The sequence below is a fragment of the Puma concolor genome, chromosome D1 (assembly GCF_028749965.1).
Source record: "Puma concolor isolate L17-30 chromosome D1, mPumCon1.1.hap2, whole genome shotgun sequence".
In the NCBI taxonomy this organism is placed as follows: Eukaryota; Metazoa; Chordata; class Mammalia; order Carnivora; family Felidae; genus Puma; species Puma concolor.
The window spans coordinates 19,855,668-19,868,225 of record NC_141676.1 but is presented as its reverse complement, the minus strand read 5'-3'; the positions used below and the strand labels follow the sequence as shown (position 1 = coordinate 19,868,225).

The window sequence follows — 12,558 nt, the reverse complement described above, 5'->3', positions numbered from 1 at the left end:
CATAGGAAACCCTAAGGACTCCACCAAAAAACTATTAGAAGTAAAAAATGAAGTCAGTAAAGTTGCAGGATACATAAAAAACCAATTGTGTTTCACTTGCTAATAATTAAATACCAGGAAGAGATATTAAGAAAACAATTCCATTTTACAATTGCTCCAAAAAGAATAAAATACTAAGGAATAAACTTAATCAAGGAAGTGAAAGACCTTACTCTAAAAACTATAAAACACTGATGAAAGAAATTGAAAATGACACAAACAAATGGCAAGATATTCCATGCTTAGGGACTGGAAGAACAAATATTGTTAAAATGTCCATACTACCCAAAGCAATCTACAGATTCAATGCAATCCCTATCAAAACACCAACAATCTTTTTCACAGAACTAAAACAATTAATACTAAAATTTATGTGGAACCACAAAAGACCTCAAGTAGCCAAAGAAATCTTGAGAAAGAAGAACAAAACTGGAGGTATCACAAACCCAAATTTCAAGATATACTACAAAGCTGCAGTAATTAAAACCATATGACACTAGCACAAAAATAGACATATAGATCAACAGAACAGAACAGAACAGAACAGAGAGCCCAGAAACAAAGCCATGCTTATCTGGTCAAGTAATCTACAACAAAGGAAGCAAGAATATACAATGGGGAAAGTACAGTCTCTTCAATAAATGGTGCTGGGAAAACTGGACAGCTACATGCAAAAGAATGAAACTGGAGCACTATTTAGTTAGTTGGTTAGTTAGTTAGTTAGTTAGTTAGTTAGTTAGTTAGTTAGTTAGTTAGTTAGACACAGCAAGAGCGAGTGCTAGTGGGGGAGAGAGAGAGAGAGAAAATTCCAAGCAGGATCTGCACTGTCAGTGCATGGGGCTCGAACTCACAAACCATGAGATCATAACCTGAGCTGAAGGCAGACGCTTAACCAACTGAGCCACCCAGGTGCCCCTGGACCACTTTCCTACATAGAAACAAACTCAGAATGGATTAAAAACCTAAATATAAGACCTAAAACTATAAAACTCCTAGAAGAAAATATAGGCAGTAATTTCTTGGACATTGGTCTTATCAATATTTTTCTAGATACGTCTCCTAAGGCAAGGGAAATAAAGCAAAAATAAAGTACTGGGATTGCACCCAAAAAAACCCCAAAAAACAAAAACAAAAAACAAAAAAAAATTGTGCACAGTAAAGGAACCATCAACAAAATGAAAAGGCAGCCTGAATGAGAGAAGATATTTGCAAGTGATATATCTGATAAGGCATTAATAGCCAAAATATACAAATAACTTACACAACTCAACACCAGAAAACCCCAAAATAATCTGATTTTAAAATGAGCAGAGGACTTGAATAGACATTTTTCTTCCAAAAAGACATACAGATGACCAACAGACACATAAAAAGATGCTCAACATTACTAATTATCAGGGAAATGTAAATCAAAACTACAATGAGATATTACATTACACCTGTCAGAATGACTAGAATCAAAAAGACAACAAGTGTTGGCAAGGATGTGGAGCAAAAGGAACACTTGTGCACTGTTGTTGGGAATGTAAATTGGTGCATCCACACATGGAAGTTCCTCAAAAAATTAAAAATAGAAATAGCATACAATCCAGTAATTTCACTACTGGGAAATTATCCAAAGAAAACAAAACACAAATTTGAAAAGATATATGTACCCTTATGTTCTATTGCTGTATTATTTACAATAGCCAAGATACAAAAGCAACCCGAATGTCCATGGATAGATGAACAGATAAAGAGATAAAGAATATGTAGTACACACACACACACACACACACAGGAATACTCAGGAATAATACATCCTGTATTTCAATTGTTAACCTGCCAATATTCCACTAGCTTGCACATTGCTCAGTGGTCAGATCTCCATACCCACTGTCTAGCAGAGTACTAGACAAAAAAGCAGAAAAGCCACACATTTTTAGGGAGATGCATGTTCATTACTGCAATCCTCTAAGAAAACCTACTTTCAGAAGGAACTAAAAACCAATGCTGTGATCATTGCTTCCATAGTATGAAGTTATATTTAAACACTTGGCAATTATTTTTGTTTTCCAGCAATATGCCAAAGTAGGGAAGTGGTCAGGCAAAATTCTCACCCTCCTTTTCCCAAAGAGAAAACCAAAAGCTTAATGAACCTACAAAGCTAGAAGGCAGCCCTGAAATACCTAAAACAACATATCTAACTAGAAGCGAGAAGGCAGGCTAGTCGCTTGGCCCCACGTTGGTTCACTAGAGGGAAGTGCTTCTTAACGTACATACCAGTACCCTGGGACTCTTGCTGAAAGGTAGAATCTGATGGGGAGGGGTGGAAGAGCCAAGAATGTGCATTTCTAATAAACTGCCAGGTGATGCCAATGCTGTTTAGGTCTCCAGATCTAGACTTCCAGCCTAGACCTGAGGTAGCCACTACCCACATACGGCTCTTAAGCCCCAAAATCTCGCTAGCCTGAAATTACCTGAGCTCTAGATCTAAAATACACACCTATTCCCACGACTAAGTACAAAAAATATCTCAGTAACTTGTACAGATTTCATATTGAACTAATACTATATTACATATAATGGGTTAAATAAAATGTGTTATTTCACTGTCTTTGTTTAAAAATTTGTATGTGGCTCGAGGCTTACGTACTTATACTGAAGAGCGCTGCCCTTGGCTGACAACCAGTCCAACTCTGAAGCTTCTACTGTTAAGAGACTTGAAGAATAAAAGAGAATCCATCTCTTCCCTTAGGCGTTTTCAAAGCATACCTTTTATTTCCCAACTATATTGCACAACCAGGAATTAAAATGAAATAAAGCGAAAACCAAGATTTTATTAATATAGATCAATATATACACACAGACATACACACTCTGTACGTATTCTCTGAATCCTGTTATTTCAATTTAGGCTCCACCTAGAACACTACTTTTATCTCCCTCTGGTTCCCACCCCACGAGATCGTATCGCGTACAGGAAAACAATAACAAAAACGCGGTCTCCGACCTAAAGCCAAACCCGGCTGCCCCGGTAGCCCAAACCGAGGCTGAAAAAGCCGGTCGTCAGCGGGCAGCGCCCCCTGGGCTCCACCTCCTCCAGCGCCGACCTCCCCAAGATGGCGGGCGGCGGGGGCCCGCTTCCGCTTCCGGTGTGAGCAGCCGGGCCGGGGGGGCAAGATGGCGGCGGCAGTAGGGGTCCGCGGCCGGTGCGAGCTGCCGCCTTGCTCCGGCCCAGGCTGGCTCCTCAGTCTTTCCGCCTTGCTGAGTGTGGCGGCTCGAGGGGCCTTCGCCACCACGCACTGGGTCGTCACGGAGGACGGGAAGATCCAGCAGCAGGTAGCGGCCATAGGCGTCCCTCTCCGCCCGCGCCCGCCCTCGCCCCGGGGGATTCCCAGGTCCGGCCCCTGGCTATTTGGCTCCACGCGGCCCCGCCCCCAGCCTACCTTCCCACGGTCCGGACGCTAGGGCCCGAGCGACCCCGACGCTGAGACCCGGCGTCGCCCCCCTCCCCATTTGTTCTCTGGCCCTCGCCTCAGACGCCTGCAAGTTCTCAGCCTTCCACCCCTGGGGCAGCGTGCCGCGTGGGAAGAGTCGCCCGGCTGTGGGGGTCGGACTCTGGGGACATCTTGTTGTGCTTGGGCTTTAGAAACCGCAGATTCATTATCCTTGCCTCTGGTTCCTCTCGGGCCCACCACGCGTCACCAGCCCTCCCTGAAGAAGTAGAAAGCAGGTGGCAGCGCCCGGCTGTGCGCGAGTCCCAGGGCGGTGACAGCTTCGGCACCCCTAGGCAGTGGGTCATCTAATGCTTCCTACCCCAGTCTCCTCTTCCAGTGCTGGAATTCGTGTCGGGACGAGGTGGTTTCAGCTTGTACCGTTACCCAGGTCAACAGGGGCTCTTTAGGGACAACATACACCTTCCTTCCGAAGGAATGCTTGAAGATGCCTCTGGTGGCGTTGCCTGCATCTTTTCGGCTGTAACTGCCCTCGTTTCCCAGTGTACTTTGCATTGTTTCTTTACCTAGTTCCTGTAACCCGGCCCCGCAAGGAGGATGTGCGATTTCCTGGATTCTTGTGTGTCCGTCCGAACTAATTCCTCAGAGGAGGGACTGCTTTTCTTACATAACTTTATGATTGCCTACATTTTGTGAATGCCGCTGATCCCTAAACAGTACGTGCGTGTGCTCGGCTGCAGAATCTTGGTAAACTTAATGACTTCCAACACTTGAGAGCAATCCTGAAAAGTCCAGTAAACATTTAGGAAGTGAATTGTGTGCCCCATGCAGTCTGGCCCCTTGATCTCAAGTGTATTAACCGTCATCGTGTGAAATTATGGACCTTTCGATTGTGTGTCATGAATGATGATAGGAACACAGTGCAAGGTTTACTTTTGTATGAAGTGGGGTTCTCGTTTAGATTTGCCTTGTGATGGCAAATTTTACCTCGTGTAACGAGTGAGTAAAACAATGTAAAATCGGCGTTGGTATTGTTCAGTGGTTTTTAAGTAGGTCTGAGAAAAGACTAACTTCTTATTGGGCACTCTTTTTCTCTATACCAACTTACACTGGAAAAGATTTCCTTTTCATGGCCATACCATTTGAGATTTAAAAGATAGGTGTGCATTTCAGAAACTCTAGAAAGCACTGCAAGTTTATTTCTTTCACAAAAGATCAGAAATCTCATGGGAGTCCTGGCTGCTACCCCCACCCCCTTTTATTTCCTGATGATAATTTTCCTTGAGGCCCTCATGAAGGGATACATGGAATTAAGTCACTCCTGCCGCAATTTGGGGAGCCCATCTCCTATTGGCTCTTCTGCAATATTGTTTTTGGCCACAGCTATTTATACACTATGACATTGACTTCTCCTTCCCATTTTGGTGTCCTGCCTCTCAGCCTAGGAAGTGGCCCATCTGAAAAGTGAAAGCTGGTAGAAATGCATTATTTGCTGAACATTGCAATGTGGAAGTAGCACCTGATTTGTTTTTTTAACAACAAAAAAAAAAACCCCAAATTCTTTCTTTTTTGCACATTGGATACTTATGTTTCAGTGGGGGAAAGGTAGAGGTTTCTGTAACTTGCCTCAGAAAGGGAGAGATTTGAACAGTCTTTTGGAAATTTGCCAAGTCACTCCTGCAGTAAGTAGTTAGGCTTAAGGTTAGGAAAGCAAGATTTCTTTACTATAAGCTTTTAACAGTTGTCTTTTTCAGTGAATTTGTCCAATACTTTGCTACATAACATTTACAATGTTAAGTTCATACAACCACAAAATTTTATACCAGAAGACATAAAGCTGGTGTCTTCAGCGTAACAAGAAGAGGCTAGGGAAGGAAAGTTGGATTTAATCTGAAGGAAAAGCAACATTTATAAGTAAAGTAAGAGAGTTGAATACATGATCATCTTCTGAGTGCCACTCGGATAGCTGGGTATATTACCTATGCTTTCCTTCCTGGCAATATTTCAAATGCGGGCAGAATCCAAAACTCAATTTAGATTGTGATGAATTATCACATTTGCATATGCTTATTAAAGAACTGAAAGATCCCTTTAGTATATGGATTTGGGTGTACTGCAGATCTATTCATATGTTCAGCAACAATTAATTAAAAGCTTAATATATATATATATTGTGTCCTAACTGACATACCATATTCCTTGCTACTTGTTTTTGGTTATAATATCTAAATGAGAGCAGAAGTGTGATTTTAGCTTTAAAGTGGTCTAATATCAGGGAGAGGGCTAAGGGTAAACTGAAATGGCAACTTTAGAATATTAGCGTGGCAAATACCTTTTGAAACTCTGTCTGATATTTAAACTTGTCCAAATTAAATAGGTCATTGTTTTCCATAGTGAACGTGGAGAAGTACTTATGAATTAAAAATCTGAATTGCCCCAAATACAGACTTACATAGGGATATTTTCCATCACTGTAAAATTGTAAGTACAGTAAGCAGTTCTTCCCAGGAGAAGAGAACAGTTGTTTGGTTTTTCTATTTCAAGCCTTAGCAAATGATAAAGATAGACACCCACAAGTTACAACTACAAACTTGTGAACACACAAATACATTGGAAGACCTGGCCCTGAAAAGGGGTTGAAATGGGGCTTCAGTCACAGCAAGGAGGCAGCCATTCTTCCAGGCAGGGTCCTCCCAGTCAGAACTGTGGTCACTTCTGGCAGGAGCAAGTGGTGAGCTCTCAGCATGGCATGTTAGGGAATCATTCCTTTCCACAATCCCTGTCTCAGCTGGAAAGCATACCTTATATGTTTTTAGGTTCCATGTTTACTGAGCTGCCACTAAATTCCAGGAGCATTGCTCAGGGAATCCTTAGCTGGGATGTGAAGAGAATGTTCTAGAGTCTGAGTTCCTTTCCCACTGCAGTTGGGATAGTCAAGAAGAGGTGCTCCTCTTCTCTTCACCTTTATGCTTTTCTCCCAGCTTTGGGCTTTGGCATACCTCTGATCCCCTTGTGTCCCCTGTACCTGAAAATTTTTCTTTATTTAAGCAAGAGTACTTGGGGTCCATGGACTTAAGGAGTGGGCTGTTATAATCTCATTACTTGGAGCATCTACAGAGTAATCAGGTCAATGGATCCTTTGGTTGACTTCACTGTGAAGAATAGGCTTTGAGATAAATTTGTGGTTTTTTTCATTTCCTTTTTTTAAAAAAATTTTTTTAACATTTATTTTTGAGAGAGAGAGTGCGTGCACGCGAGAGCATGGAAGAGGCAGAGAGAGAGGGAGACACAGAATCCAAAGCAGGCTCCAGGCTCTGAGCTGTCACCACAGAGCCTGACATGGGGCTCAAACTCACAAACTGCAAGATCATGACCTGAGCCGAAGTTGGGTGTTTGACTGAGCCACCCAGGTGCCTCTCTTTTTTTTTTTTTTTTTTTTCCTAGTATGGCAATATTTATTTTTCTATTTTTGTCAAAATTGTCTGGACAGTCACTTGAAGATTAAATTCAATTTTGTGAATTAGCCTAAGAGCCTAACCATAATGTATCACATCATTACTGTGGAAAAACCAATATTCCATGTTCTGAATTACCAGCTAACAAATGAACTCCTGAAATGTTACCAGTTTGTCTTAGACTTATTAAATCAAGAAGTTGTACTTCTAAAAATAGGTGGGGGAGGGGAAAGGGGCACCCAGGTGTCTCAGTCGACTCTTGACTTCAGCTTAGGTCTTGATCTCAGGGTCATGACTTCAAGCCCCACATTGGTCTCCATGTATGAAGCCTACTTAACAAAAAAAAAAAAAAAAAAGTTGTACTTCTAGCACTGGGGTTCATGGCCCCTGGATATTCTCTGTCTTCATAAGTGGAGGTCTAAAACTTTAAGTAAATGAAGAGTATAGTTGTTATCAACTCTCATAACATTATAATATTTCTTAGCTACCGACTGTTTCCTTCTCAAATCTTAGAACAATAGTACTTTAGACTAGGAAAAAATTCTTAAAGGGTATATGGTACAACTCATAGGAGAGAAAGTTACCCACAGTCACATAACTGATGAGTGGCATTTAGTGATAGCAGTAAGTAAAAATCTGCAGTAACATGCAAGTGAGCACTTTGTACTCGGTAAGTTTGAAGTGCTTTCCCCCCCTTTGATAATACCTACCAATGAAGAAATAGAAAGAAAAGTAAAAAATGGGAATAATGAAGTAAAAGTCTTCTCTTTTCCAGTTTGCTTTACCTCTGCAGAATGTTTTGTGATGACTTTAAATTGGGGGTGGGTGGAGAAGCGTCAAAAATAGGTGTGATTTAATTTGGGGGTTATTTCATCATTTTGCCTTCTATCAAGCAAATGTCTTTAAAGTACAGATCCTTTTAACTGCTTAGAACAAATGAAGTTTCTGACAAAGCTGACGATCTGAAACCTAGCAACTTTGGCATAAGAAGTGTTTGGTAAGCAGTAATATTTCAGCAACTATCACCTGAGCAAGAGCTGTCAGGTTTAGTTGGACAAACAGACTAAATCTTTATCTATTGGTCTTTAATAGCTTATAAGTGAAGGAGTGGCTTGATTTGGGTATTAAGTAATTGGTTAATCTGGGAGAGAGCATCTGGATGATACTATGAAGCTGACAGGTTTATTTCAGTGCTTTTCAAAACTGAGCCCATCTTTTTATCATAGAGCTTTGCTTCTGTGTTTATATACTTCAGGAATTTACTTGGATCTGAGAGGCCATGGTTGTTTCTTCACTAACTTGCTAGGTACCTGCTAAACCTTTGTAATTTGTCCTAGACATTGACATCAAAGTGATTCTCACTCAATCCTTTTTTTTTCCACTTCCTACTATTCTATTATCTTATAAATTCCCAGGGGTTAACTTTGTAATAGCTTATAAGTATACAGAGGTAAATTATAACTTTAAATACTTTTCCCAATTACTTATTAAACAAGTATTTACTGACAGCTTATTTTTCACCAGCCCACTGTGCTTTGATGGATATGCTGTTTTCCAATGGCTACCGTGACACGAAATTCTCATTTTTCATTGGGGGTGAGCAGAGTACAGCTCCTTCTTAACCTTTTTTTTTTTCTTTTCTTTTCTCCAGCTCTTCTTCCTCCACTCATCTTCTAGATCAGTGGTTCTCAAACTTTACCTTACACAAAAATAATCTGGGGTACTTGCTTAAAATACAGGTTCCTAGGCCACTAAAGTATCTGAACCAGTAAAGCCAAGAATTCCACATTTTTACCAAACCCCTCAGGAGATCATGATACAGATGGATCACAGATCATTCTGAGAATTTCAACTTTATATATTGCTTTACCTCCAGCTTCTGTTTCAGCCTTCTCTTTTTACTCTTTACATATACCTGGGCAATCCTATCTTTTCTCAGGACTTAAGTTACCATATATGTGCTGAGAATAGCCGCATTTCTTTTTGTAAGTCAGATTTTTTCCTCCAGGGTTATAGATTCAGGACCTCTAATAAGCTTTGAATTCCATGTGAATGTCCTCTAGGTACTTCAAGCTTAATATGATCAAATCTAAACTCATTTTTACCCTACCTAAACCTGTGTCATGCCGTTTTCCCAAACTGAACAAAAGACCCCACCATTCACCATCCACCCATTTGCCCATGTCGGAAATCTAGTTGTTTCCTATATTCTTTACCAAAATCTTTCCATTTTACTTTCTAATTATATCTTCTTCCCATAGTCACTGCTGTGACTCCAATTCAGGCCACCTGATTCTTGCCACAGCTTTCTAACTGCTCTCCTTTCTCTAGTCTTGTCCTGCTTCCAACCCATTCTCCCCAGTGCAGTTAGACTCAGCTTTTAAAACTTTCTTTGTTTTGGGGCACCTGGGTGTTTTGGGGCACCTGGGGCTCAGTTGGTTGAGCATCTAACTCTTGATCTCAGCTCAGGTCATGATCCTAGAGTCGTGGGATCGAGCCCTGCATCCAGCTTTGTGCTGAGCATAGAGCCTGCTTGATTCTCTGTCTGTCCTTCCCTCTCTCTTCCTCTCTGCCCCCTCTCCTTTGTGTGTATGCTCTCAGTCGCTCTAAAGTAAAAATAAATAAAACTTTTGTTTTGTTTAATTAAAAATTTGAATTACAGAAGGAATGCATGGCATTCTAAAAAGTAAATGTCCAACATTATGGGGGTATTTAAAATAATAAAGTGAAGTCTTCTCACCTCTCCCCATTCTCACTTCTCAAGGAAAATTGCCTTTAAATCGTTTGGTGCATATCCCAGGACATGGTCTTTCTTTAATGTGTCTTGTGATCTGGCCCCTCCTTCTCTCTAGCTTATCTTTGTTCATTCTTCAGTGCCCCACTTTCACCCCCAGAATACACACACATAACACTTGGCCATATTTAACTTTGGTCAGTGCCCTCAGATGTGCTGTGTTCTCACTTGCTTCTGGGCCTTTGCACATGTTCTTTCCCCGAAATGCTGACTGTCCTAATCTGGCTAACTCAGTACTCTTCACAACTTAAACATCACTTACACAGGGAAGTTTCTAATGCCCAAATTTAAACAAGCTGTTCTTTCTATGTGCTTTTATAGTGTCTGGTATTCCCTTATGAAGGCATTTACCATGCCATATTGTGTCCATTTACTAATGTAAATACCCTACTAGACTCCTACATGCCCCATGAAGGGAGAAGCCATACCCATTTTCTCTGCACCTCCTGCCTCTCTCATGCTAAATCCCATAGGCTGCAATAGTATCTATTGAATGGATGACATAAGGAAGTATGAAAACTGGTTCCTGCCTCTCAGGAATTTACCACTGTCCGAATGAAGCCTCACACTGCTTACTAATGTGATAGTCATTTTGGAAGCTAACCTACAGGAGGCCTCAGACTCCTGGAAGATCTTTATTTATTTATTGATACTTATTCATATTTGAGAGACAGAGAGAGAGCATGAGCAGGGAAGGGGCAGAGAGAGGGAGACATAGAATCTGAAGCAGGCTCCAGGCTCTGAGTTGTCAGCACAGAGCCCGAGCCCGACACAGGGCTTGAACTCACAAACTGTGAGATCGTGACCTGAGCCAAAGTCGGACGCTCAACCGACTGGGCCACCCAGGTGCCCCTCCTGGAAGATCTTTAAAGCTCCGAATAACCCATCAGTGAGTCAGCCATTGGGCCTTCAGATAAGGTGCTATATGCACATGAGAAGAGCCTTACTCAGAGATCACTGTTGGCCTGTCTTCTCTGGTCAGGTTGTGTATGCAAAGGAAATCATCCTCTTTGTCACTGATGTTACATCTAAAAGGTCAGCTTTATTTTTCAGGCACTGAGAAGTATGGAGAAGTGACAAGAGACAAGGAAGAAAAAAACAAGAAAAATCATCAGGAAGGGCAGAGGCAAGATGGATGAGAAATGGCAGCTGCATTGTTGAGGGGGGATTAGGGTCAGCTGTGGGGTTTGGCAGTTGTTGCAGTTTAGAAGCAGCTTGGGTGGAAATGGACAGAAGGGACTCTGACAGTGAGGAATAGGAGGGCTTGCCAGCAGGTCAGGTCAAAAATGAGAACAGCTTTGCGCTCCAGTGTGTAGGGGCATGTGTGAGCCCTACCTGCATCTCCGTGAGACTCTGTGATGGCAAAAGCAAGGGGAATTCTGTAGGGTGGCTCTTTACAGCCAGGCACTTCATTTGGTTTTTTTTCTTTGTTTTATTTTTTACCATATTATAATTTATTGTCAAGTTGGTTTCCATACAACACCCAGTGCTCATCCCAAGAAACGCCCTCCTCCCTGCCCATCACCCACTTTCCCCTCTCCCCCACCCCCCATCTACCCTTAGTTTGTTCTCAGTCCTTAAGTGTCTCTTAGGGTTTGCCTCCCTCCCTCTCTGTGTCTCAGTGTGGTTTTGATTTGTATTTCCATGATGAGGAGTGACGTTGAGCATCTTTTCATGTGCTTGTTGGCCATCTGGATATCTTCTTTAGAAAAGTGTCTATTCATGTCTTCTGCCCATTTCTTCACTGCATTATTTGTTTTTCAGGTGTGGAACTTGGTGAGTTCTTTATAGATTTTAGATGCTAGCCCTTTATTTGATATGTCATTTGCAAATATCTTTTCCCATTCCAGTTGATTGTTTTGTTGATTGTTTCCTTTGCAGTGTAGAAGCTTTTTATCTTGATGAGGTCCCATAGTTCATTTTTGCCGATAATTCCCTTGCCTTTGGAGATGTGTCAAGTAAGAAATTGCTGCAGCTGAGGTCAGAGAGGTTTTTTTCCTGCTTTCTCCTCTAGGGTTTTGATGGTTTCCTGTCTCACATTCAGGTCCTTCATCCATTTTGAGTTTATTTTTGTGTATGGTGTAATAAAGTGGTCTAGTTTCATTCTTCTGCATGTTGTACAGCCAGGCACTTCTTGAAAATTGTGCTCATGGGCTCCCCCCACCTTTTTTTTAAGTTTGTTTGTTTGAGAGAGACAGACACAGTGTGAGAGGGGAAGAGGCAGAGAGAGAGAGAGTGACAGAGAATCCCAAGCAGGCTCCATGCTGCCAGCATAGAGCCCAGTGTGGGGCTCAAACTCACGAACTGTGAGATGACTTGAGCTGAAACCAAGAGTTGGAATGCAAGAGTTGGACACGCTTAACTGACTGAGCCACCCAGGTGTCCCTCTCTTTGTATAGGTCTCTTCAAGCCACTCCAGTCAGTCCTTCATCCCCACGAGTCTTGTCAAAATATACCAGAGCCTGCCTTATTGCCAAATTTGGTGCTCAGCTTGAAGTTGTCTCTCTCACCCTCTTTGCTCCCCAGCCAGCACTTGTCCTCTGACCTTATCGAACTGTTTTCCTCCATGGCTTCCAGGACATTCACTCCTGGCTTTCCCTCTAAATCCCTCACCATGACTTCTCATTCTCTTCTGCTGAATTCCTCTTTTCTTAATGAGTCTTAAATACTGATGTGCTCATCAGATGGTCTTATGCCCTGTCATGGCATAAAATATGACATCTATTCTGAGGATTCTCTTAAATCATATCTGCAGTCTCTCCCTCAACTCCAGACTCTTGTATCCAGTTGCCCACTCAACATCTCCACTTAGCTGTCTTACAGACATCACAAA

The 12,558-nt window shown here is 41.9% G+C and overlaps 1 protein-coding gene across 2 annotated transcripts in view; it reads left to right on the top strand.

Moving 5' to 3' along the window:
- Positions 1-3,171: 3,171 nt before the first annotated feature.
- Positions 3,172-12,558, top strand: part of TTC17 (tetratricopeptide repeat domain 17) — a 126,922-nt gene continuing 117,535 nt past the window's right edge. For both annotated transcript variants that reach the window (XM_086677642.1, XM_086677641.1), the window contains exon 1: positions 3,172-3,360. In XM_086677642.1, coding sequence (XP_086533768.1) covers positions 3,202-3,360 — 159 coding nt within the window. In that variant the 5' untranslated portion in view covers positions 3,172-3,201. The remainder of the gene's footprint in view (positions 3,361-12,558) is intronic.